The sequence below is a fragment of the Diceros bicornis genome, chromosome 1 (genome assembly GCF_020826845.1).
Source record: "Diceros bicornis minor isolate mBicDic1 chromosome 1, mDicBic1.mat.cur, whole genome shotgun sequence".
NCBI lineage: Eukaryota > Metazoa > Chordata > Mammalia > Perissodactyla > Rhinocerotidae > Diceros > Diceros bicornis.
In genome coordinates this window covers 86,772,209-86,799,545 of record NC_080740.1, presented here as the reverse complement: position 1 = coordinate 86,799,545, position 27,337 = coordinate 86,772,209, and the positions used below count along the sequence as shown (strand labels likewise).

General features: G+C 53.2%; 1 protein-coding gene across 1 annotated transcript in view; it reads right to left on the bottom strand.

Moving 5' to 3' along the window:
- ERGIC1 (endoplasmic reticulum-golgi intermediate compartment 1) overlaps positions 1-27,337 on the bottom strand; it is a 105,429-nt gene that overhangs the window by 6,258 nt on the left and 71,834 nt on the right. Inside the window, exons 6-9 of the mRNA XM_058546092.1 lie at positions 19,343-19,447; positions 14,496-14,556; positions 9,118-9,218; positions 6,447-6,569 (exon numbers count right to left, since the gene is read on the bottom strand). Coding sequence (XP_058402075.1) covers positions 6,447-6,569; positions 9,118-9,218; positions 14,496-14,556; positions 19,343-19,447 — 390 coding nt within the window. The remainder of the gene's footprint in view (positions 1-6,446; positions 6,570-9,117; positions 9,219-14,495; positions 14,557-19,342; positions 19,448-27,337) is intronic.

Genomic DNA, 27,337 nt, shown 5'->3' with positions numbered 1-27,337 from the left:
AAGGCCACCACAGCCAGCACAGGCAACTCTACTCTGGTCAGCAGCCCCAGCTCCAGAAATGAAAACAAGGACAATTCGATATCCAGGCCCCAGTGAGTCTGAGAGGAGCACAGTACTTTGCTTTGACCAGAAGTCATCAATAATGCCCCTTTGTTCTTCAGCAGAGACTTCCTCCCGGTGGCTCTGCCAGCTTCCTGGCCTCCTACTGTGGAGAGAATGAAGTCAGCTTGTCTACCTTGAAAAGAAGGGTGTCTGTGTGTATTTCTCTCACATTTTAATTACAGCTCTTAATTTCTTATAATATGGAAAGGATGTGTTCCAACCACACTGACTAGAGGGCTGAATCCCTCTGTTGTTCCGGCAGCACTAACGCTGTCCAGGCCTCGCCCCTCCGCCTCCACTTACTTTTCCATAGTGTGCAATGTAGAAGCACCCCCCCCCCCCCGCACCGGGGGGAAGACTGCAGGCTCTGGAGTAAACATCTCTGGGCTCCGATCCCAGCTCTGAGACCCTGGCCGCGAAAGCCAGTTAACCTCTCTGAGCCTCAGTTTCTCTCATCTGTAAAATGGGGCCCACTCTGAGGACGGAGATGCCCTCTTGCTAGCTGCCTGCTGTACTGCAAGTGCTCGGAAACCATTCATTCACTTTCCTCGTCCAGTCAGCATTGCTTGAAATGCTTGTGGAAAAGGCACGGTATGAGGAAATAAATAATGAATTGGAGTCCCATCAGATGCCAGTGGCGGCAGACAGCCTGGAGCCTGGGATGAGAACACCCAAGCCGTCGCTAGACGGGGGTGGGGGCGGTCGTGGAAGGGAGGCTGGTGACTGGGCCCTGGTGAGGTGGGGAGGAGAGCATGTGTTGGTCTCTCCCCAGCGGTGTCACACCTGGCAGCCCCCCCACTCCCACCCTCTAGTGCAGGGGCTGGGGAGGGAGGAGAGCGGAGTCCTCTCCCCGCCATTTTTACAATGGCTGCAGCTGCAAAATACCCACCTTCCTCTCTGAAAAAACCCACCTCAGTTGAGCACCTACTGTGTGCCGAGCCCGAGACGGCACTTTCTTCTGCTTTCTCATTCAATCCTTGCAAGTACTAGGAGGAATGGGGTGACCTCCATTTCACAGAGGGGAAAACAGAGGCTCAGAGAGGGACTGACTTGTCCAAGGTCACACGGCTACCAAGTGGGTGGGGTGATGAGAATCCAGGTCTGGGAGGCTGCAAAGGGCCTGCTTTTCCTGTTAGACCACCTGCTGCACCCCCAACCTGAAGGCTCCCCTCAGTCTCCATCTTCGTGCACGGACGGCTTCTTTATATTTTGTTTCCTCAGTTCTGTTAAGTTTTACCTATCAAATGTCCTGAAGTCAGGGGTCCCATCAGCAAAGTTTATGAAGAAGCTGTGTGGCCGTAAAAATAAGTGTAGTTTGTAAAATGGAGCCATTCCATTCTAATATCCCTTATATACATCTCAGAATCTGCCTCAGAAAAGCAAGCACCAGGAGCTTCTGCTCCAACTGAGAAATCTGTGTGCAGATCAGCTAGAGCAATCTGTCTCCAGTTCACAACCTTCTGGAAGATCTAGCTCTGCTCAGACGTCCGGAAGGATCTGAAGTTTTTTGCACATTGCCAGACCCGAATAACTGAGCTGCTAATTTGGGTTCTGTTCTGTTCCTCAGATAATAGAAATTGTCCTGGGGGGTGGACCAAGGTGCACACCCCTCTATCTGTCTGCTCATTGTCTGACACCCATTTATCACCCACCTGGAGACCAGGGATGACTAAGCCCCAGCCCTGCCTCCCTGCAGCTCACCGTCCTGGGGAGAGAGACACACGGAGGGACGTCTGAGTAGGCGAGAACTGAGGCTCTGAAAGGGCTGTTGTGCTGGTCCAGCTACAAAGCTGCTCTTTTCCCAACTCATACGTTAGTGGGTAAAACATTCCGTCTCCTCTCAATTCTTTTCACCGTCCCCACCCCGGCCCAGGCACCTGCTGCCTTCTGTCTATGACAGATTTGTGCAGGTGCCCAGATGAGTGAAAGGTAATCAGATATGGGCAGGCACACTAGTAAACCACCAGCCAACTAGTCTCAGATGGACAGCTTGCATTTTTTTTACGGTTTGTATGTGCGTGACTGTGATTTTATCACACATGTTCACAATATCGCTTTGTTTCCTGCTCTGATATTTCTTCCTGAGTCCCAGGATGGAAGTCACTGTATCAAGTGACCCTGGTGTCCTACCAAGGGCTCTGTGGCTTCCAGGGGCTCTGTTGCTGGAACATCCTTGAGAGCCTTTGTTCTGGAAGATGGAAGCTCCCAAGCTGGGTGGGGGTGGTGGGGGATGTGGCAGAGGCAAGCGTTGGGGTCAAGTCCTAGCCTTGCCATTTACTGGCTGTGTGATCTTGGATGACTTTCTTTAACTCTCTGGGCCTCAGCTAATTCATATATAAAACAGAAATGATAACATCTACCTTGGAGGGTTCCTGGGAGGGTTAAAGGAGACAACTGTAAAATTGCCCAGCACATAGGAGATGCTTATTAAGTGTAGCTCTATGATCACTTCTTCAAGCAGCTGTCCCTTGTATATTTCTGAGCACCTCTGTCCAGGCCAGGCCCTGCACTGGATGCTGCAGACACAGAGGTGAATCAGACCTGGAGCTCATCACAATCAGGCCTGGCAACAATGAAGCACAACCTAAAGTTTGCGGGATTCTTCCACGGGCAAGGAGCACCTTGAGGGCAGGCACTCTGTCTAATTCATTGATCCCTGCTGCCCAACGGGAGCATGTCACCACCAGCCCATACTTTCTGGTGGCCAAACCTATCATGGCCATACTGGCCCAATTTGGTACATTGCGACTTCTGGCTGTTCCCCCCCAATAGAATAAAACACACAAGGAAAGAGATGTGACACCTCCGAAGCCATCCAATCTGTCACCACCACCCACTTGAAGGCAATCTCAAAAATGGGGCTTCAGCAAGTGGCAGGGACAGGGGACAAATGTGCATGTGTGGGAGGAGGCACTCTGACGGGGATCGCTTGCATATGGTTAAACACCATCTGCTTATTCTTAGTGGTGGAATTTTCTGGAATAGCACAAAGCGGAGGTCTGAGCAAGTTGTCCTGGGGGCCCAAAGAGAGGAGCCCCGGGGCAGCCTGGTGGAGGCTTTCTGGAGGACGAAGGCTCCTCCGCTAGGCCTTGGGATGAACAGGTCCTTTCTGGCCATAAAGACCCTAGAGGGACAACCCTGAATAAGCCAGGTGCTTGATACTTAGAAATGCACTGGGGAGGCCCTACCTGCCTCTCCCCTCCACACCCACACCCCTCTGCTGCTCCCACCCCTCATTCCAGCCCACCCACAGCTGCCTCGGCAGCCCCACAGCCGCCACATGACAACATCCTGGCCTAAGACCCCTCTTCAGCAGCCCCTCTGAGGAGCTATTTGCAGAGGCCCCCATGTGGGGCTTGGGGGCTTTGCACACAAGTGTTAGATTCTAAAAAGAGAGAAAGAGAAGTCACAGCAGGTGCCTCCACTTCCATCCCGGCCCCACCCCACCCCTCGAGGGCTCCAGGGGTCTTTGTGCTGTGTGTCTGCCTGCGAGCGCCATCCCCACATCTGCTGCCCCGTGACAAGGGCCTGTGAAGCTCCACAATGACGCCATCTGCCAGGGACAGCCGGCTGCCTCACTCGGGGCTGACCCCACGGTTGCCGTGGCAACCAGGATGGCAGTGTGAGGCCTCTAGAAAAGCCAGCAGGCTAATGACGTCAGGAGGTTCCCTGCAGCCGGCCCTCACTCAGGTGGAGGTGGATGGGGCAGAGATGAGGAGGGGCTGGTGGCCAAAGGCGGAGGAGAAGGAAACGGGGTCTCAGAGGCATTCGGCCTCTGGGCAGTGAAGGACCTGCTCCTCCCCTGTGACGTCTCAGGACCTCCAGCTCCCAGAAGTCCATCCCTGTGGAAAGAGGCCGCCTGGCCTTCACAAGACACGCTATGCTGGGCACCTCTGCACGTTCTCTTCCCCTGCTTAGACCCTCTCTCCTTCACTCACCGGTCTAGAAAAGGTCTCCTCACCCTTCAACACCTCTCTCAGGATTTCCTTCTTGGAACTTTCCAGAGGGGACTCTTGGCCACCGCCGTGCCTGATGCACAGCTCCACTGGAGCCCCCGCTGGATGGGACCGCAGCTCTGCGTGCTCACCCATCTCCCCCACCAGCCGGGAGCAGCTTGAGGGAAGGGAACGGCTATCCCTGCTTCTCAGCAAGGGCTCAGCACGCGGTAAATTTTAGCAAATGTTTAGTGAATAAATGAAGACACTTCATTCCTCAGCCACTTGCCAAAGGGTTTTAAGGCTCAGAGCCTCAGCTGTCTGGCGTGCAGGAGCAAACGAGAAGGGGGACATCAAGATCCTTCTCAAGCCACCGTGATGTGTGGGCTTAGGGGTTTCTCTGCCACCGTCAATGCCGCAGACCCCAGGGCCTCTGAGGAGCAGCCCACACCTGCACAGAGGCACCTACTCGTGTCTTCGTTTCTGTCTTATTCTGGATCTGCAGTAGGAGTACAGGGCTAAGAATCAGCACCAAGACCCACTTGGGGTGCTACCCTGTGGGGCCTCAGGTAAAATCTCTTGCTTACACATTCTCTGACTTGTGGGTTGAAGGGTTTGTGCGTCTCCCTCCAAAGTGGCCGACTCAACTCACTCGTGCACCAGATGGTACACGCAGGCCTCCCCTACTTCACATCCTCCCAATCTTTGCAGTGGCAGGTCTTTCATTTCTGCTAGTCTTTTAGGATTGAATTGGGTCTTGTTTTGAATCTCATTCCTCCAATTTCCAGTGAACTTGGGCATCTTTTCACTGTCAGTATGGTCTCTTCTGTGAACGACTGAGTCCTTACCCATTTTTCTTTTTGGCGACTTAACTTTTTCTTACTGATTTATAGGAATTCTTTGTATATAAATTCTAAAGATTACTCCTTTCTTGCATGTGTGGCAAATATCTTCCCCCAATCTGTGCCTGGTGTTTTAGCGTTATGTTAGGTGCCCTTTGTTGATCATGAGTTTCAAATTTTTATGGAGTCAGAGAATATCAAAAGGCTGTTCTGAGGCTCACAGAAGCACCAGACTTTTGACGCCCTTTGTACCCACATGACTTTCTGTAAGTGCAAAGAGCTTCCCTTTCTTGATCTCCTATGAGGCCTGGGCATAGGAAGAGTTGGGATTATCATTCCTATTTCATCGATTAGGGGATGGAGGCCTTGGTGCCAACATCTGACTCTTCTGCCTCCTAGCACCCGCTCCTCCTGCTTCGACTAACTGGCCCCTGAGTTTTCTCTTGGGGAACTCCACCCCCTCGCAATCCTTGTCCTTGTGGTCTGGGTGGGGCTGGCCAACTGGAGCAGTCCATTCATTCTCCAGGCCACAAGGATGGCATGGGACCTGAGCTGGGCCAATGACAGCACTATCCTATCCAGGACTTGGGGTGGAATTACTGAGAAAGAGGCACTTTCTATTGGTAATTCTATTTGAAAATGAAGCCAGTATAGAGGAAAGCAGGATAAAGAAAGACCTATCTCGGACAATGTTCATGCCTGGATCTAGCCATGCCTGGATCTAGCCATGCCTGAGGCCTACTTCTCAAGCCAGCTCGATGTGGGGTTCTGTCTCATCTGTAACAGAGTCCTGACTAATACAAATCTAGTCAGAGCTGGAAATGAAAGATCCAGGACAAGACCCCTGATCTTGAATCATTATTAAAAGTATGAAGTGGTACTGCAGAGAAGCATAACGGCCTTCGGGCCTCAGTTTCCAAATCTGTGAGGGAGGGATAATCACCCATCTCTTCTACCTCAGCTGACTCTGGCTTACCAAACATCTCCAGGCCTCTCGGCTGAAGCAGGGCACTGTGACCCTGCTGTTCTGACCTCAAGGACATTTTGAATGGGAGGCCAGGAAACAGTATACTTGATAGAAAAAATCAGCATCAAAGAAAACTGACATCAGCTTGAAGCTGCCCCACAAAACACTGGACTTGATGGAGATGACAGAAAAAAAGAAAGAAAAGAGAACAGGCAGGAAGGAAAGAAAGACAAAACCAGACAAGATCAGCAGCTATAGCTGGAACTGAGACGTGGGGAAAAATGAGTTAAATCTTCACTGTAAAATTTACACAGAAAAGGATAAACCCCGCTAAGAATAATTTCCATAAAAATAAAAATCTGGAGAAAATTATGAACATCTAATTGAGCTATATAAAGATCTGCTTACGGAATTACATTGATTTAGTGGCATTCCCTCTGGAGAGTATTTTCTTGATGAAATGTCATTGGTATTGACATGATTCTGATGACATTTCCAAACACCCTGAGGGTCAAGCCCCCTGAGTAGAGCCTGAGCCCCTAGCCCTGCGGGCTGTGTCCTGCTTCTTCGAGGACCGGTGGGGGCGCCCCACCCACTCACCGTGGTGATGAACCTGTACAGAGGCTGCCGTCTCTCCGTGTACTTGACCGTGATGGGGCTGAGGTCGTAGCGGAACCAGATGGCAGGGATGATGCGGCCCGTGTGGCTGTAGGCGACGTACTCCTGGGGTGGAGGAAGAGAGAAGGGGGGCGGGGGGATGTGAGAATCAGACCCACAAACCACATCTCATGGTGGGTGGGGGCTGGATCGCAGAGGGTCCCCTGGGCTGTCTTCTCTCTCTTCCCGCCAGAGCCACACTCCACCAGCCCCTCCTCTCACACCCCTTCCCCCGGAGGCTCTGGACGGGCAACAGTGCTGGGGGCATTTTTGAACCTTTTGGTGGCTTAGAAATTGACAGTATGACCTAGAAGCAGAATCAAAATATGGATCTGAGAACAGAGATGTAAAAGGACAAGTGTGATTTGGGCTCCGTCTGAGTAAAGGCCTATTTCCCCCTTCGACTCCTGGGCCACGCAAAATCTATTCATTTATTCAACGATGGTTTACTGAGCACCTTTCCTGTGTGCTCACCCTGAGCTGGCTGCTGGGGACCTTGAGGGGACTAAGCCCTGCCCCATCCCCAGAGGGGTCACAGTCTGGAGAAGGAGGCAGATGTAAAAATATCTGCAATACTGCAGCATAGTATGTGCTGTGAGAGAGGGACACAGAGTGCTGAGGGGGCCATGAATGAATGACCAACTCTTCCTGGGGGCGTCTGGAAGGCTTAGTGAGGAGGGGACATTCTAAGCCACACATGACATCCTGAGGGGTGGCAGTGGGGGGAGGGGGCAGGGGGAGGGGGGAGAGGGAGAGGTTCAGCCCTGCCACTAGCCTTCCTGAGAAGGCACCCGTGGGACTTAAAGGATGCCAAGGGGCTGAATGAACAGTGTGTCCTCTCTGATCTGGGCACTTTGGGATGCTGAAAACCTCTGGGCTACTCTCATTCGTCTACATCAACTGGAGACCAAACTAAACCAAAGGGGCACTCCCAACCCCAAATGCTAGGGCCCGAGCCCTGAGGCTTCCTCCAGGGACACCCCAAGACCTGCCCTCTCTGTCAGATTGCCACCGGCCCTGCAGCCCCGCCTGCTCACAGGGCAGGCTGGGGCCAAGGCCACAGAGAGAGCTGAGCAAGCTGTTCTGCCTGCTGGGCCCTTGCCAAAGCCTTGGGGGAAGAAGCCTTGGGCTAAGTAATATCAGCTTTCTCCAGGGAGAGCTGATGGGGCAGAGTGACCGGCTGGGTCACAGACCAGAGCTGAGGAACAGAGGAAAATAATGAAAAATGGTAGCAGCAGGTATCATTTACCCAAAGCCTGCTTTATGGGCTAATCAGTTTTAAAAACATCACCTCATTTGCCAGCAGTCTTACAAGGTGGGCACCATCCCCGTTTTACAAATGAGTAAACTGAGGCATGGCGTGGTTATGTGACTTGTCCCAGGTCACATAGCTAGTGAGTGACTGAGCGGGTCTGATCTGGCAGTCTGCTCCACAGCCCATGCTCTTTCCACTCAGACTGCATCCGCCTTCTCTGTTAGATGCTCTCAGCACTTGAGGGTTACAACGAGATGCCCTCCAAGAGACAGTGAATAAAAGAAAAGAGATTCCTTCTGGAGAGTTACACCAGAACACCAGCACAGGTGGATCAGAGCAGAGGGACAAGTCACCCAAAAGAGAGTAGCTCCCAGCCCGGCTGACCCGAAGGCTTTTGTTCAGACTGAGTGGGTGATGTGATCAAGAGGCCTGGCTCTGGAGCCCAAGGAGACCCTGGTTCTAATCCCCACTTGGCCACCTTGTAACTCTGTGACCCTCTCTCAGTGCCTCAGTGGACAAATCTGTAAAAGGAGGAGAATAGTCTCAATGTCAGAGCTGTCATGCAGACTGGAAAAGATGTGGAGAGGGACAGCTTAGCATAATATCCAGCCCATAGCAAGCACTCAATAAATGATAGCTGCTACTCTTAATCTTATTATCATAATTAATTGAACTAAACGACATATCACTTCTAAGGGGTTTGGACAGCCCTGGAATAGAAGAAAAAGGAGAGGCCCGGTGGTAAACGGAAAGACCCACCCATCAGGGTCTACAGAGGGGCCTCAACCAACAGGCTTCAAGCATTCACGGCCCACTGGCGGGGTCATCTCCGGGGAGACCTGAGGCTGTCTGGGCTTGAAAACACTAACTGTTGGCCATTCCATTCCGCTGGCTCTGACCATGCTCTGCTTCCCACAAAGGCCTGCCTGCTTTTCCATGACTGAGTATCGGGGTCCTGGGCCATCCCAGTGTGATTCTTCAGTCTCATGATTTCGGATAAAGTGCTTGTGCCCCGAGAGCCAGAGCATGTCGTGTGCTGGCCAATCAGGATCCTGAGTCTGAAGGACTGGGGCCAGGTGCAGGGCTGTGCAGACATCTGCAACCCCTGGGACCTTGAGGGAAGCCACCTGCCTGCTCTTTCTTAAACAGATCACACCCTATCTCCTGGTTAGACTTCCTCCCCTTGACTCTGAGACTGCCCTCTCATCTTTACCCAGGGACAGAGCCTGGCCACAGCAGCCTCCCAGGAAAGGCCCCTGAAGGGAACCTGCGGACATCACGCCCAGACACTTGTTGCCTCTGCTCTCGGCCAGCAGAGGGCGCGATTGCACGCAGCTGGGCCCAGGCGCGGCCGCATACCTTGTTGGCCACCGTGTACTGGTAAGAGTACCGCTGCTTGCCACTCTTGTCCTCGTAAACCGTGGGCACGATCTTCAGGATGTAGTCGTGGGAGGCGAGGGCTGTGGGAAGAACACAGCAGGATGAAGCAGGGACGGCTGGCAGCTTGCCTTTTTTTTTTAATTTTTTGTTATTTTTTAAATTAAACTTTTTATTTTGAGATAAAGAAATAATACAGAGAGATCTCAAGTACCCTTGATCCAGGTCATCCCAATGGTAACAGCTTGCAAAACTATCTACACTCTCACTATCAAGATATTGACATTGATACAATTAAGATACAGAATGTTTCCAGCACCATAAAGATGCTGCCCTTTTCTAGCCACACCCTCCTCCCTTGTAGCCAAACCTTTCTCCTCCTTAATCCCTGGCAATCACTAATCTGTTCTCCATTTCTATAATTTGTCATTTCAAGAATGTTATATAAACGGAATTATACAGTACATTTCCTTTTAGGAATGGCTTTTCTTCACCCAGCATAATTCTCTGGAGATTCACCCAGGTTGTTGTATAACTATACATGTCCGTTCTTTTTCACTGCCGAAAAGTATTCCATGGTATGCACATAACCACTCACCGGTCAAAGGACATCTGAGTTGTTTCTAGTTGTTACCTATTACAAATAAAGCTACTACAAGCATTTGTATACAGATTTTTGTGTGAACATAAGTCTTCATTTCTCTGGGATAAATGCTTAGGAGTGCCATTGCTCGGTTGTTGCATGTTTAGTTTTTAAAGAAACTGGCAGCTTCTTCTATGTCATTTCAACCCTAAACCTGCTTGGCATCGCCAGGGGTGGGGGGGAGGGTGGGGCTCACTCCCCACATTTTTACTACCAAATAACCCCTCTTCATCTTCTCCCCTTGGACAGGAATTGAGAGACTCTGCCTGTCAGGATCTTGACTCTTGCACTGCATATAATATTAATATTCTGGAAGCGACCCAGACGTCCATCAATAGGGCTGAAGAATGGGTGCTGGGAGAAGGCCACTCTCCAAGAGTTACCGTTAAGTGGAAAGGACCAAGTTACAGAACAGGGTGAACAACATGTTTCCATGTACTGGGGGCAGGGAAGACTCTCTCTGTATGTGTGAATATACAGAAGAATTTTCTGGAAAGATCCCCAAGAAACTATTAGCAACTTAGGCTCTGGGGAGGAGGGCAGGATTTGATAAAGGTCACACTTCATTGTGCACTCTCTGATCCTATTTGAAGATTTTATTTATTTATTTATTTTCCCCCCAAAGCCCCAGTAGATAGTTGTATGTCATAGCTGCACATCCTTCTAGTTGCTGTATGTGGGACGCGGCCTCAGCATGGCCGGAGAAGCGGTGCGTCGGTGTGCGCCCGGGATCCGAACCCGGGCCGCCAGCAGCGGAGCGCGCGCACTTAACCGCTAAGCCATGGGGCGGGCCCAGATCCTATTTGAATATTGTTATTTTTGAAACAAACTGGGTTTAAGTTTTCAAAAGAAAGAGCCCACCAACCAGAAACACTCCATCTATGAAGCATTGATTAATTTCTTTCCCCATTTTCTTTTTTTTTTAAATGTTTACCTCTTTTTTTAAAATAATTTTATTTATTTATTTTTTCCCCCAAAGCCCCAGTAGATAGTTGTATGTCATAGCTGCACGTCCTTCTAGTTGCTGTATGTGGGACGCGGCCTCAGCATGGCCGGAGAAGCGGTGCGTCGGTGTGTGCCTGGGATCGAACCCGGGCCGCCAGCAGCGGAGTGCGCGCACTTAACCGCTAAGCCACGGGGCTGGCCCTCTTTCCCCATTTTCAATTAACGGGAGATCAGTTCTGCCTCCACCGGGCCTTGTCATATTCCACTGTAACTCGTACCCCACTCCGCTGGATGGGGGAGGCTGCAGGGGGCAGGGACCGAGCCTTCCCATCCTGTGTCCCCAGAACCCCACGCAGAGCCTGGTACGGAGTGGACAGTGGCAAATGCTTACTGAATTAATGAACGGATGGAGGGACGGCTGTCAGAGGCATGAGTGTAACAGCAGATGGGTCAGCTCCTGATGAGCATGAGGCAACCAGAGTCAAACACCAGGTTGACAGAATGCTGGCCCACAGCTGCCCAATATCACCCGGGAAAGGTAGGGATTCCCTCAGGCTTCTGGGATGCTAAGAGGCCCTCAAGGACCCCTCTATTATTGCCTTCTAGAATCTCAGGTCACGGACCACGGAGCTACAACAACACAGAGATTCAGGCCTGTGGGCTCTAATCCTGGTCTCATGGCTGAGTCGGTCCTGAGTCCTTGGGCTCACCTTCTGTAAGAGGGTAGGGGAGGTCGATGGCGTTCACGGCCTCTGCCTGCCAATACTACATCTTGGTAATGAAAGAACAGTGCTTCCTCAACTGTCTCGAGACCTGACTCCTCTGAGAACCTGGGACGAGCCCTGCAGCTTCAGCCCATGAAGACCCCAACACCCCTCTGCTGAAGGCCGCAGTGCTCCCCAACGTCAGGAGCGCTAGAGTCACCCGGGGTCTAAAAGGCAGACACCGGGGCCTCACTCCAGAGATTCTCACTCGGGGGTCTGGGGTGGGGCTCAGAACCTGCATTTGAAACTAGGAGCCCTAAGATCACCACCGAATATAGTGTTCCAAACGCCCATCGCCCAGGCTAAACACTTGAAGGAACGAAAGAGGGAATGCCTTAAGAAGACCACACCTCTATAGTCCTGTTAAAATTTGTATAAAACACAGACGATCACACAGAAAAAAATAAAAATCACCCATGAATCCACCATCCACAGAAAACAGGGATTCGTATTGCCATGTATAAACTGCCAGACTTCTATTTATATGTAGATTTATGTTTTCCTAAAACTGGGTCATACCGTACCTTTTTCTAAGAACTGAACCTTGCAGACACTGTTTGAGGCCTAAGACACAGACTGCAAGCTCCAGTGTTTGTTCTGTTTGCCTCCATAGCCCCTGGCACAGTGCCTGGCACACAGCAGGTGCTCAATAAATGTTTGCTGCTGGATTGCCATCGAGGTTCTGACACCTCACAGTCGGCGGCCGCACGGACCCCACGGTGTGGCCACGATCAGTGTCCTCTACTAGCTGCCGAGGCTGGCACTGGCGCTCTCCCTCATTTCCACCCTTGTAAACAATGACCTAATGAACATTATTTTCCTACGTCTTTGCACATTCTCTTAATTATTTCCTTAGCTTGCTCTCCTATGAGTAGAACTGATGACTCAAAGGCAATAACCATTTTTAAGGCCTTTGATACAATTTGCCAAATGCCCACCAGACACTGCACCTAACTACACCCACGTGGATTCCTTGTCAGCTGACCCCTCCTAAGGGCTGCTGGCTCCAACCTGATCCAGGCAGGCCCCCACACCCTTCTGGCTCCCTCCCACCCTCCCTCCCAACATCTTATTACGGGAAAATTCAAACATATAAAAAATAGGGACTTGTAGCGTGAACTCCCACGTACCCACACCCCAGCTTCAGTAATTAACAGCACACGGCCAATTCTGCTTCATCTCTACCCCACCGCTCCTCCTCCCCCATTTCATTTTGAAGCAAATCTCAGACATCACATCAATTCACCCACTAATATTTTAGTTATGTCTCTCTAAAAGATAAGGACTCTTTAAAAAAAAACCACCACTACAATGCCATCATCAGAGCTAAAATATCAACCATCACTCCTCAGCATCTTCGAAGAGAGAGGTCTGTGCTGGGAAGAAAAATAGGTTTGTTACTAGAGTGCGGGTTACTTTAGATGAGGTGGTCAGGGAGGACCTCTCCGAGGGGGTGGCGTTTGAGCTGAGACCTGAATGACAAGAAGTCGCCCCCTGGGAAGACCTAGGAGCAGAGGGACCCACAAAGGCAAAGGCCCAGCGGGGGGACAGGGCTTGAGAGCTGAAGGAATAAAAGCCAGCCCTACCCTGTCTGTGGGTTAATCTAACGCATTTTCCTTTCCACCAAAGCCAGCCGGCGATGGCTTTTGTCACTAGCCCCAGAGCAGGAAAGGTTTTGTGCCCACGTCCTCTATTGGCTCGCACACTCTGGCCTTCCTAGCTGATCCTAGTCCAGTACCAGGCAGCGGAGGGGTCCATGCTAAATGCAAGTGTGTGGGAACAGCCGCCTTGGGACAACACTCTGCCCTTACACAGAATGATCACGACTACCTCACCATGAGGAGCATCATCTCCCTCTGCTATGATGAGACATTTGCTGCTAGAGGCAGCACGCGTGGGCACACGCCCAGCTGGGAAGAAATTAATGTAAAGCAAACACCGTAAATATTAAAGGCGTTACTGTGATGGTGAAAAACCAGAAACCACAGACATTCTCCATGAAAAGGCACTACCTGAGCACAGCACGGCAGAGCTGCTAGATGGGCAATCACACCTCGGGTACCAATGGAGAAACTGTACGGAAACTGTGGTTATATAATAATGCCAAGGACAAAATCAGAAGGTAGGGCGCTATCTACGCTTGGAAAAAATGACTCCTGCTCACTGACAAGGAGTCCCAGGGACACAGAGAAACAAAAAGCTTTGTTGTGGGGGCAGGTCACGGAGGGATGCTTGTTTTGCTTGGATTTCTGACTGTTAGAGAGTAAATGTATTTTGAGAAATGATAAATGATATGTGGGTGAGAAAAGGGAGCCCAGGTGAGAAAATGAGAAAAGTCCAGATAACCTGTCCTGCAGGATCCACCTGTAGACAGGCCTCCCGGGCCCAGTCTGTGCACAGGTCCAAGGCCCCACATGCGTGTGCATGCGTGTAGGTGTGCACGTTCTTCTGTAGGGATGTAAAGATGTGGTGCTCTCTTTAATCCGGGACGAGGTGCCGGGGAGCTGAGGAGGAAGTGGGCTCAGGGAGGGGCCCGTCATGGGTGGGAGGGGTTCACGCACAAGGAGAGGGTGGGGTGCGGGAGGCAGCCCAGGCGGCCAGACCAGGCTGAGCCACCCGCAGCCCTGTTCTCAGGGTGCCACTTGGAGCCAGGATGAATTCTGGCTCTGCCATCATCCCTGGGATCTAAGGTGATTATCTCAATCTACAGCAATGCCGCGGCACCAATGCTAACGATAACAAAGAGAGCAGCCGGTGTTCACTGAGCACGTGTGATGTGCCTGGGGCTGCCACACACTTTCCCCAGGACCAGTCGCTTTTCTCCCCTTCTCTGTAAGACAGGGACGATTCCTCCTTGCTCACAGGCTGGCTGTGGGAGTGAAGCATTAACAGCTTGGCTTACAGTGAATGCTTGAGAAACGTCCCCTCCCCTCCCTTCCCCCTCCCCTTCTCTGCTGCACTGGGAGTCCCCGAGCAGAAGGCTGCTCCCAGGGATACGGGGTACTTACGGTTGGAGGTGAGTCTGTCTGCTCCCCCAAGGGCATTGAAAGCTCCGTGGACGTTCTGGACCTGTGGAGAAGCACAGTAAGGGGACTGACTCCACGGTGCCGCCACCTCCAGGCCTGGCCCTGGCTATGGGGGGATGGCAAGTGCAGCCTGGTTTAGCGACCTTACCTGTGAGTAAAATGGGGATCCAGCAGGGTCTATCTTGTGGAGAAGTTGTGAGGAGGATACAGACACAGCACAGGGCTAGCACATGCTAGGCTCTAGCTTGCTTCCTATCCTGAGCACCTACTATGCGCCACTCTGTCCTGGACACTTCATGTCATCTCATTTAATTCCCCCCGAATGATGTACCATGGGCCCATTTTACAGAAGAGCAAACCAAGGCTTGGAGAAGCACCAAACTTGTCCAGCGTCCCGCAGCTGATAAGTGGCTGAGCCGAACTCCAAATTCACGTCTGTCTGACTTCAGCCTGAGCTCTTTCCACTAAGCAACACAGAAAACTCAAGCAAAGATGGACCTGGCTCCCAGCAGGCTCCTCCTGAGACACCCACAGCCCGCTGAAAGAGGACCCAGGCTGCTGGCCTCCCACCCCCTCTGCTGCAGGGAACACATAGCAGTTGTGAAGAGACCTCTTCTCATGGCAGCCAGCCTGGCTGTGTCCCCCTACAGGGGCTGCTACATAGTGGAGCAGAAGGCCACACCCAGCCTCTTCTCTGAGGATGACAGGAAACCAGGTCAGCCTCAAGGAGAATCTAAAGCAGGACAAGGCACACCTGGCACATGGGGCATGCCACTGTGGGCACAGTTAACAGAGGCTGCTGAGCTAGACACCCTGGAAGGCTTCCTGGAGGAAGTGACACTGACACCAAGATCTGCGGGAAAGTGGGAAGTTAATCAGGCAAGCAACACATGCAAAGGCGTGAGCCTGGATACTGACGGGGTAAGGAGTGGGAAGGAGCAAGGTCAGAGAGGTGGATGGGGACAGGCTCCTGCAGAGACGGCCATTCCAGGAACAGTGGGCAGTAGCTGGGTGGCCTGACTGATCCCTGATCCTGGTCTCAGCTGATGTTTACTGAGCACTTAACAGAACTGCACACTCTCAATAAGCCCAAAGGAAAATGTGTCCACGTGCTGCCTTGGGACTGACCATGTGAAGACTTGGTTTCTGACCCAAGAGGACAGTGGTTTTGGAGACAAGAGTGCTAGAACATTCCCTCCCATCATCACGTGTCATGGCTTTCTCTCACATTCATCTATATGATTATTGATTAACTTCTGTCTTCCCCTCTAGACTGTAAGCTCCACACAGCAGGGACCATGCTCGTCCTCACCAATGTGGGCAAGGCCTGGCACACAGTAGGTGCTCAGTAAAGATTTGCTGCATAGATGGAAGGATAACAGATGGGCAGATGGACCCTCAGCTAAGGTTTTTACATTCAAAGAAACCCTATTTCCACCATAACAATGCCTAAGCGGAAGGCTGGCACCGTCCTTCTGTTCTGCCCACAGCACACAGCAACACAAGACGGCTCCCTCTCCTCCCCAGTCCCTCCTCCTCTCTTCTCCCCCGCCCTGCTGCAGCCTGGGGCCTGTCTCCCCTGGCCTTGGCTGCAGCCCTTCCCTCGCCCCCTGCCTCCAACCTTGCCTCATGGGCCGGTCTTCCACACAGCAGGTGGGTGCTCTTCCTAAGACCCCACCCTGCCTGGTCAGCCCTCACGTTCCTAAACCTAACGTGGGTCTCCTGCCCCACACAAACCCAGCTCCTTGCTCTCCTCCAGGTCGAAACTTCTGAGCCCTCTCAGCCGACTCTAATGCCCTCATTCCCTGGGTCTTTTGTGGACAGGATACCATTCTGATGTCGTGGACACTTGCCGATCCATTTTTTTCTAAAAGTAACCTGGAGGGTCTTTTATATGAAAATGACCAGTTGGGTGTGTCATACAGCGGGTGTTCTAGGAGAGGGGTGATGTGTAAGATGCCCCCTGCCCATCAACTTCCCTGTCCTGTGCTTGGCCAAAACCTTCTCATCATTCAGGGCTGGCTTAGATGTCACCTTATGGGTCACCTCCTCTGGGAAGCCCTCCCTGACCTCCAGGCTCCGGGATACCCTGCCCCTGCCCTCACGTCACTGCCCGGAATCCTAGGCCTCTCCAGTCCTCAGCCCCCAGTCCTACAGGATCCTGTTTATTTACACTGGATCTCTTCTATGGTTGAGGGTGAGAAGCCTGTATTGTTTATTCATCATGTAGCCCCAGGGCCTGGCACAGAGCCTGACACAGAGCAGAAATTTCAGGAGGGGCTGATGAATCCATGACTGTATAAGGCACAGTAAAGGAAGACCCAGGGCTGGACACACCTGGTTTCTTATGAGCTGTGTGATTTTGGGCAAGTTACTGAACCTCTCTGACCCAGTTTCCTCTTTAGGAAAAATAAATCCCATCCAGCATCCCTGAGGGAGTTTTTGTGAGGATTAAACAAGGGGTCATCTACAATAGTGTCCTCTGGGTAACAAAGTGCAGGCTGAAGGTGTCAAAAGTTCCCAGGAGGAAGGAGTGTGCTGTGGTGCAAACACTGTGTTCGAATCCTGGCTGTGCCACTAAAGAGCTGACCCTGGACTCGTGACTCTGTGCCTCAGTTTCCCCACATGCACACTGGGGTTCACAGTGCCTCCCTTCCAGGGCTGTTTGAGGATCTGGTGGGCTGGTGGGTACACAGGCAGCTGGGGTGCTGCCCACAGCTCAGTGTGTGGAAGGCCCTCAGCCACCACCTGCTCGTGGTCTGTCAGGCCTGACCCGCTGGGGTGGTGACCCCCCGCGCGCCTGTCTCCTCCGTGGCTGAGAGTCCCTGTGGGCTGGCAACATGCTGTATTCTGTGGGCCTGGTGCAGAGGAGGGCACAGACAACAACAATTGTAATGGCTTGTTTCACTGGCCACTCACTCGGCACTGGGCATTGTTCTAAGAGCTCCACGTGCATCAACAATTTTATCTTCACTACAATCCTAGGAGGCAGGTACTATTACCGCTCCCATTTTACAGATGAGATAACTGAGGCTCAGGAGGAAGAAATAATCTGTCCGAGCCCACACAACTAGTAAGTGGGAAGCCAGGACTTGGCCCCAGAAAGGCAGGCTGGGAACCTCCAACCAGGAGGCCCTTGGATGGAGAGATGGGGGGTGTGGGTGAATCCTGTGTGAATTCGCCTGCAGGAAGCAAATCCATAGGCCCAAGGCGGCCTTGCTTCAATGAGAGTGTGGACAGGGAGTCTGGCCGTGGCTCCCAGGGAGGCAGGGCCTTCTCTGTTCCTGAGCCCTGTCTCCAAGAGGAAAGACTCTGGGGTCTCCAGAAGGACTGGAAAGGCAATGATGAGCCACTTGGGCTGGGCACAAGGCACCCAAAGGGAAAGAAGCACAAGGAACATGTGTGTGTTTGCAGGACAGTGCATGCTCAGGAGTGTGTGCAGGGGAAGCAGTACCAGCAATGCAGCCCGAAGCCAGACTCTGGATGCAAACCTAGGCTCTGCAGCAGACTGCACCCTTTCTGTGCCTCAATTTCCTCATCTGTAAAACGGGGACAATAAAGTACCTACCTCTGGGGCTGCTGAGGGAGTGAAAGAGGATGGTGCTTGTAAAGTATGGTACTCGGCACACAGAGGCATTCAACCAACATCAGGCATTCCTGCTGTAAGTGGGTATCTGCACACGTCCGTGTGAGTGGGGCAGTGCGTGCAGGAGTGTGTGTGTGGGGGCTCTGTATGTGAGACGTACCAGCCTGGTGAGTCTGTGGTGTCCCTTGGTGGTGAGTGTGTCTGTGTGTGTAAGGATGACTACACTGGTGTGGGGGAATGCTTGTGAGAACGCCATACACCCAGGTGTGTGTTCGTGTGGTGTGTGTGCTCAGGGATGGGTTTTAGGACGTACGTACAAGCACACATATGTCAGGGCACATCTTTGAGAGTGTGTCTGATAAGTGTGTGTACGAGTCTGAGCAGATGTATATGCACACAGCTGCCATAATGGTAGGCGCGTGTGTGCTGGTGGGCCTGTGTGGGCCGTGTGCACATCACCGTGCCTGGGGGCACTCGCCAAGCAACCCCAACCAGGAAACAGATTCTCATCAAGCAACTCTCGGGGTCAGGACCCGGGTCCCAAACCCAGTATGGTGGCCGGAGCAGTTACTTGCCCCTTCTGAGCCTCATTCCCTCTTTGTCAAATAGGGTGTAAAAGAATTTCCCTTTTGCACCACGGTGCGGGGCCCATCAAGAGAGAGCCCATCAAGGCTCCCTGCCTGCAGCTGGCAGAGCCAGGGCGGTCAGGGTTTGCTGCCATGGGGAGGAAACTGCTGGGGCTGGGCTGCCAGAGGCAGCCCTCTGGATCAAAACAACAACGAGGACTCGCAGAATCCTTCCTTCATGGCGCTCCCCTATGTAATGGACGTGGGCCCTGGGCAGTACAGCGGACAGGTACTGTGACGGGGAGTCAGACAGATCTGCTGGGGGACCCTGGACGACGGCTCCTCTGGGCCCAGCTCCAGTCTGTAAAATGCACTGCCCCCTCCTCCCTCCAAGGCTGCACCGCACAGAGAAAGCACTCGCGCTCAGGACTTGCTCCTGGAAGCGAGTCCCCTCCCCAGCCCCAGGTCTCAACCCGAGGTTCCAAGTCCAGCATGCTGCTGAGGATACTGTGTGCTCAGAAGGAACAATACAAAGGAGCTGCTGGATGGAACAGAAGCTCAAAGGGGGCGACCCCTCTGGAAGGCATCCCTCTGTGACCAAGGAGGACAGAGGCTCCGGGAGATGCAGCGCCTGTACGCCCACCCTGGCCATAACACTTTCACTGTGCCCTGCTCACCTGTAGCGTGTCCCCAAAGGAGAGCTTGTGGATGACATGGGTCATGTCTGGGTTCTGTGGCTGGGCTGTGGCACTGTGTGTGGACACGTGGAAGTTGCCTGGGACCTGGGGGAGAGAAGCAAGTTTCAGGAGTTCAGTTGGCTGCCCCAGACGGTGGGGTGCAGAGCTTCACCCTGGAGTCAGACAGATCTGGATTTGGATCCCAGTTTGGTCCAAGCCATGGGACTGTAGAGCAGCCACTGCCCTTCTCTGGGCCTCAGGTTCCTCATCCTCAGAATGGGAGCAATAACAGTAGCTACCAGAGGGGGCTGCTGTGGTATGGGGTGAGCGAATGCATGTGAAGCACCCAGCTGGGCGACTGGCACAGGTCAGGGCTCAAAACGGCAGCTGCCCACCATCAGCTCCCTGGGTGTTGGCCCCACGGCGGGTTGGGGGACGACCTCTGGGCCCACAGGCCAACAGGGCTTCCTCAAACTCCAAATCCAGATCATCACTCACCCAAATTTGCCCTGTCGCCCTAGACTGGGGGATCCTTGAAGGCAGGACTGTGGTGGCCTCCTTTCCTCCCTGGGTCTCGAGGCCTCGCAGAGCGCAGCCCCTGAGAGGTACTGAATGAGTGTCTACAGAATGAATGATGCTGGTGATAATCCTGTGGCAAGGACCTCCACGATTCTCCCGGAGCCTCCCTGTTTCACCAAAAGGCCCCTCCTCCTCCCAGCTGCTCAGACCAAAACCCTTGGCGGCATCCTGGCCCCCTGTCTCTCGCACACTGACCTCCCACCCGTCAGGAAATGCTGTCCGCTCCGCCTTCAAGATGCCCAGCATCTGACCTTGTCAAGTCTCCACTGCTCCCCTGGACTGGACAGCGGCGGCAGCCTTCCCACTGGGCTCCCAGCTTCCGCCCCTGGCGCCCCCAGGCCTTTCCCAACAGTGGCCAGAGGGGTCCTTTGAACCCTACATTTGATGCTGTCATTCCTCTGCTCAGAACCCTCCAAAGCTCCCATTCTCTTGAGTCTAAGCCACGTCCTCATACGTCCACAGGCCACGTGTGCTCTGGCCGATGGCCACTCACTCTGTCCAGCCTCCCTGCCTCATCTCCCACCACCCTCTCCTCTGCTTACTCCCTCTGGCCACACCGGCTTCCCTGCTGCTATGGGAAGGGTGCCAGCGAGGTCCCACCTTGGGGCCTTGTGCCTGGGCCCCTTTCTGGAACCCTCTTCCACATGGCTCTCCTTCACCGCCCTCAGGCCTCTGCTCAAGGCACCCGGCCCCCATTCCCCAAGCCCCTTGCCCTGCTAAAGCCCTAGGATCACCGGCCACCTTCTTCTCGTCTGTCTCCTCCCACGAGAGCATAAGGTCCTTGCTAGCAGGGGTTGTCTGATGTGTTGCTGGATTCCCTAGACCCTGGGGCCGAGCAGGTGCTCAAGAAATGTTTACTGAATGAATGAAGAAATGAATGAATGACATTAATCCTTAAAATGGCGTTTTTGACTTTGGCACCTGGTAATTCCCATTTTACAGAAAAGGAAACTGAGGCTCAGAGCAGTGAAGAAACTTGCTAAGGTCACATGTCAAGAGCTGCAGTTCCAGACTCGGCGCACTGAAGCAGGACATGACACTCCCTGCCACGGAGGCCTGGATGCCATTCACCTCAGCAGCCCTGGGAGGACGGCTATGTGGAGCCAGTCCTTCCGGAGGTGACCGGTTTGGAGTGAGACAAGAGCCTGGCCCTGGACGAGTCCCTGACCTGCTGTGACACAGACCTGGAACAGAAAATGAGACTCCACGTGACCCACACTGGACCAGAGGGACGCACAGACTGTGGGGGCCATGGGGAGGGCCCCCAACTCAGCTGGGGGTGTTCAGAGAGGGCTCCTCACTGGAAAAGGCCCCCTTGTGCTAAGGCTCTGAAGCCGAGTCTACACTGCTCAGGAACAGGAGGCAAGGCATCTGGGCAGAGGGAAGAGCATGAACGAGTGTGCAGGTCAGAAACTGCCCAGTTTGTGGGCTTGTGTAAGGAACTGAAAGAGGTTGGTGTTACTGAACCCCAAATAAAAGAGGGGCGTGAGGTGGTAGCAGCAGGAACAGAGGCATAAGAGGGAGGTGGGGCTGTTTAGCAAAGGCCCCAGATGCCACAGTGAAACACTCAGGGTTGATTTTATTCCAGCTCAATGAAGGTTTCGTGAGCTGCATTAGAGGAAGGAACGTGGAACACGGTTTACAGCTCACGTGCAGCAGCCCACCCAAGCCCGCTTCGGTGGTAAGCACGCCTGTCCCAAATGCGAGGCCGTGGACTCCCACAGAAATATTCCTGTCTTCACTGGGACCTGAGCTCTGGACTGATGTGGGAGGTACTAGGCTGAAGGCAGGCCCAGGCTCCACGACGCACAGCTGAGTGTGCCATGGGCTAGAACGGTGCCTGGGATCTGAGCCTGGGGAGCCAGAGGAGGGGGCAACCCAGCGGGTCAGGGTGAGCAGACACGACAGCTCGGCAACATCTCCCTGGAGGCACCACATCGCCCGCTTCAGGGGCCCGGTTACCTGTGGAAATGTAGCAGCTGAGTCCCACACGTGGGCTCTAGTCCGGCCCCACCGCCTAGCTGGGGGGCCTTGGGCAAGTAACCCCGGTGCCTCTGTTTCCCCACTGGCAAAATGGGGATAGTTACCACAAAGGGGACTGGGAGGATTAGAGGAAGGGCTGAGTGCAGAGCCGATGGCAGTTGTTACTGGGCTGGGTTCACAGGATGAACGTGTGTCCTCAGAGCCAGCAGGGAAGGGCCCTCCCGGAAGAGGAACAGCATGTACACAGGCAGAGCCTGGGAAAAGCCCGTTGTATTTTAGTTATGTTTTTTAACTTCATTTTTACTTATAAATAATACCTGGATATATTCGTATTATAAAAAATTCGTGTGATATAGTCAGGACTAAAGACCCTGTTGCCCACCACCCCCGGAAGGAAGAAGCCGACAGCGTCAGGCGTGCGTCCTTGAGAGTTTTTCTATGCAGTGACATGGGGCCTCCTGCAGACCAGGCCGTGGGCAGAGCTCAGAATCAGCTTTGGGGCCTGGGCCTCAAGCTCCCGGAGTTAAGTGAGTCAAGGAGGTTGGCTCCTGTGCATCTGCCACCCGCGGCCACCCCTCGAGGCTGTGACTCAGTGACCCACCCCCCCAACAGGGAATCCATCACAGGTGGCTGACTCATGCCAGCACACGCTGGGCTGAAGACAGAAAAGACCACGCTTTTAGAGCCTGTGACTTAGGAACCTACGTCAGTGTCTCTGATGGATTTTAAAAACAGATAGATGGAGCCATGCGCCAAGCCCCAGCCCATCCTGCCCTCCTCCTGGGGAGCGGGGTGATTAAGCGAGGGGTCCAGGCTGCCGGGGGCTGCTGGTGCAGCTCAAAACATGCCAACTCTGACATCTGGCCGCTGGCCAACTTCCTGATAGATGGATAAGGAGGCCCCAGGGCAAGGGTAGGCCTGATGAGGGGAGACAAAGGGCTGGGGGCCGGCTACCGAGCTTGCCCGCCCGTCATCACAGCTGGCTTTCTTATCTGAGCACCCCTTGGTTGAGAGCTTCTCGAAGGCATGAACCCTTAACAAGGGAGAGTGGGCACCTCCACTCCCTCCAAGGGTTGGGGGCAGAGGCTGGCCTGAGCTGTGACCCAGAGTGAAGATGTCAGCAAGAAGCAGCAACAGGCAGCGGGTGCAGGAAGAAAGAGCGGGGGTCCTGGGGCCAGGCTGCCCGGGGTTCAAATCCGGCTGTGGGCCCTTGAGCACGTCACTTAATCTCCTAGGCCTCACTGTCACAAGAACTAAATGAGTTAACAAAGGTAAAAGGCTGGGGAAGAACCCAATAGGTGGCAGCCATAACGTGTGGGCTGGCGTGACCTTTTCCTAGAACTCCCGGCCCTCCCCCGGCCAGAAGACCTGCTTCTTGGATGTCATCCACACACATTTTCCAGCACACTTGTGCCCACGGGAGGATGGGTGCCAGCTGATGAGATCATGGACACGCCTGCTGACTGGAGATAAGGCAGGCCTGGGAAGGGCACTGAGGCTTGTCCATCACCACCGTGTTACGTGCTATCTGTATTTTAATTCGTTCGTGTCTCACACCTGTGAGGTATTATTACCCCCATTTACAGATGAGGAAACTGAGGCTCAGAGAAGCTACATTGCCCAGAGTCATCCACCCAGCGAGCGTCACAGCCAGGATTCTTGACCACAGGTCTGTCTGACACCAAAGAGCAAGTTTCAGTTCACCCAGAGCCAGCCAGCTGGGGGGCCCCCACCATAGCCTGTCTGGGGGGCGCTGACTGCAGTCTTAGGCACGTTTCCCAAGGGAGGGGGGTGTGGCGTTGGCCGTCTCCTGTGCCCACCCCACGCTGGGGTGCTGAATAAAGCTGGTCCTTCCTTGTTCACTGGCTGGGGCTTCATGTGTTTTTACCCAGGTGATCACATCCCCTAGGGGAGGTCCCCACGGTTGGGAGCCTTCCCTTACCATTCTGTCTCCACCATAAAGGGTCCCCTCCTTTATTCTCCATCATAGCACCCCCTTCATTCTCACGGCTGCTTCATCAGAATGACATGTTGGCTTGTTCTGGTGTTTACCTGTGGGCTGGCTGTCACCCTGTAATAGACCATAGGGGACACCAAGGGCAGGGACCACGGCTGTTTCTCTCGGCACTGAACCCCAGTGCCAAGTGTGGAGCCAGGCATACAGCAGACACTCAATAGTATGACGTACAAGGGAATCAGCAAGGGCGGGGGGCAATGGTCAAAGAAGTCAAGAAGTGAAACAGATAATAGCAACATAAGGGTCATGACAGAGGGGGTGGTCACGGGAAGGGGAGGGCTGGCTTCCCAAGGGGCGCACGTCCACCAGACCTGTGGACGAACAGCAGCTCTCCAGGTGCAGAGGTGGGGACAGAGAGACGGTATCAGAGGTAGAACAAAAGCCTGGCCCACCACCAGTTCACCCACCTCCCTGCCCTGTGCCCACAGCCCTGCCCTCCCTCCTCTCCAAGGCAACCCTCCACTGCGCCTGGGTCCCAAGAACCGGCTGTGCAGCAGCCCCGTTCTCCCCCACGTCGTCAGCTTTCCCCTCACACTGGGGTCAGTGGTCCACCCTGCCCTCGCAGCACCGGGCCTACTCTTTGATGTGTTCTCTTCTATTCCATGCCCGCCCACGCCTGGTTTCCTCTACCTGTCTGGCTGCTCCTTGTCCTACCTTTTGTCACCCCGCTCCCCATTTCCTGACCTCTAAACACTGGAGTGCACCAAAAATCAGTCCTCAAACTGCATTCCGACAGAGACCTAGGTTCTTATATTTCTGGTGCTGTGGACCTTTCGCCAGTCTGGGACACCTATGTTTTAAATGCTTAAAATGTTTTGAATGCATAACATACAGAGGATCACAAAGGAAAGAAATGATATTAAAATATAAAAAAGAATATTTGAATATGCTTCTTTATTAATGCAGTGAAGAACAAGACCTGGTCATAGGTCAACTAATTACTGTAATTTCCATGTGGTGGTGATATAAACGTATCTTGAAATTATCTGCAACAGTTTTAATGGGATGTCAATATTGGCAATTTCTATTGGTGGCAAAGTCAGGAGTGGGGCTAATGCTACTATGGTTTGTTGCCTATGTTCATCATGGAAGAAAATGCTAAATTTGAGTGAGAATTTAGTAAAAATAAACATGTCATTTTTCCCCCATCGAAGTTCACAGGCACTTTGCAATTCAATTCTCACTCCTTGGGTGTCTGTGGACCCCAGGTTTAGAACAATGTCCTACACCCTCTCCTTAGGTAATCTAGCTTAGATCAATGACCCTCAAACTCTAGTGGCATCTGAATCCCCTGGAGGGCTTGTTATGACAGAGTCAGTGGCTCTGGGTGGGGCCCAAGAATCTGCATTCCTACCCAGTTGCCAGGGGACGCCGGTGTTGGTCCGGGGGCCCCACTCTGAGCAGCAATGAGCCAGCCTTTGACTGCCAACGTCACCTATTCACCAATGACTCCCACATTTACATCTCCAGCCCAGAATTCTCTCCTAACTCCAGAAGCACATCTCCAACTCCCAATTTAACACCTCTACTGGGAACCCCAAAGGAAATATGTCCAGAATAGAACCAGTGATTTCCAGCCCTACCTACTATAGAATCCATGAGCTCACAAGCTTCCATATGGAGAAAATGGGACGACCTGGTTGTCAAGACAAAACCCTAAAAGGTTTCCTTGATTCCACTCTTGCCCTCACCACCCTCATCCAGCTGATCAGTGAGTCTTGTTGACTCCACAACCCTCAGCCGGCCGCTCCTCTCCAACTCCACTGCCACCACCACTGCCCGTGACCTCTGCTCCTGGCCCCGTCCAGGTGCCCCCACACAGCTGCCAGAGAGACCTTTCTAAGATCCTGCTGTCCAGCAGAACTTTCTCTGATGATGGAAATGTTTTATACCTGCACTAATACGGTAGCCACTAGCCACGTGTGGTTATTGAGCACTTGAAATGTGGCTGGTGAGATGGAGAGACTGAATTTTATTTAATTTTAATTAACTGAAATGTAGCTACTGGCTACTGTACTGGATAGTGTAGTTCTAAAGCATAAATCCGCTTGCACTGCTTCCCTTAAAACCCTCAAATGGCTCCCCATCACAGCCACCATAAAATCCAAGTCATAGGGCACAGCGAAGACCCTGTGTGGCAGCTAATGTGCAGAAAGAGCCCCCATGAACCATGCCTCCCAGCCCCCACGCCCTTGGGTAGTCCCCTCCCACCCGAACCTGGGCTGGCACGTGACTCAGTGTAACCCATAAAACGTGGCAGAAGTGACATTCTCTACTTTAGCACCCAAGGGAGCCCTGAGCTGTCACAGAAGAAGTCCACCCTGCTAGAAAGACCACGTGGAGAGACCCCATGGAAAGGGAGAGCCCTGAGACTAGGGGAGAGAAAGACAGGTCCAGTCTTCCCAAGCACCCGGCCGAGGCTGCAGACCCCCCTGGGGCCTGTGGGAAGGGAGAACACACGCCCTGTCTAAAGGGGTGGTGGCTCCTCGGCTCCAGGTCACTGCTGCTAGTGGGACACGGGACCAGTGTGGCCAGGGCCTCTGATTTCTAAAAGCCAGAAATCTGGACTCTCAATCTCTCGATATTGGCTCTGACGTGTTTGGCTGTACAGGACACATGTAACTTGTCTCCGGGCTGAGTGTGGCCAGTGAGTTTGCAACCTCTGATTCAGATGGCAGGAAGGGTGTTCTGGGCAGAGACTACAGCAGGGCAAGCAGAAGCCAGGAGTGGCCAGTGGGTCAGTTTGGATGGGACTGGGAAGGGGAGGCATGGGACACAGGGATAGCTATGTGGCCTTGGGCAAGATACTTAACCTCTCTGGGTCTCAGTTGCCTCATCTGTAAAATGGTGCCACCTCACAGGGTTGTTGAGAGGCTCTGCTGCGATAATACATAAAAGGAGCTGAGAAGAGTCTCCCGTGGGGTTCCTTGGCACCCCCAAACGCACGGCACCCGCATCCTTAAGATCTGAAGTTCCTGGTTCTAGCAGTGAGATGATGGTGGCACCTGGACTGGACGGCCCTTTGGAGCTGACCAGGTGCTTCCAAACCCACCCCTCGCCCTCCCCTGCTTTACTCCTCATCATAGCACCTACCGCCCAGGGACGCGCTTTTCAGCTTGTCCACTGCCTGTCTCCCTCCACTAGCGCAGGAACCTTGCCCACCTACTCCTTGCGTTGCCCAAGAGCCGACAGCCCACCCTGCAACACAGAAGGTGCTCCATGAAAGTTTTGTGAATGAATGAATGTGTAATAGCTCATCTAATCCTCACACAAGCCTTGTGAAGGGCTGGCCCCGTGGCTTAGCGGTTAAGTGCGCGTGCTCCGCTGCTGGCGGCCCGGGTTCGGATCCCGGGTGTGCACTGACGCACCGCTACTTCAGCCACGCTGAGGCCGCGTCCCACATACAGCAACTAGAG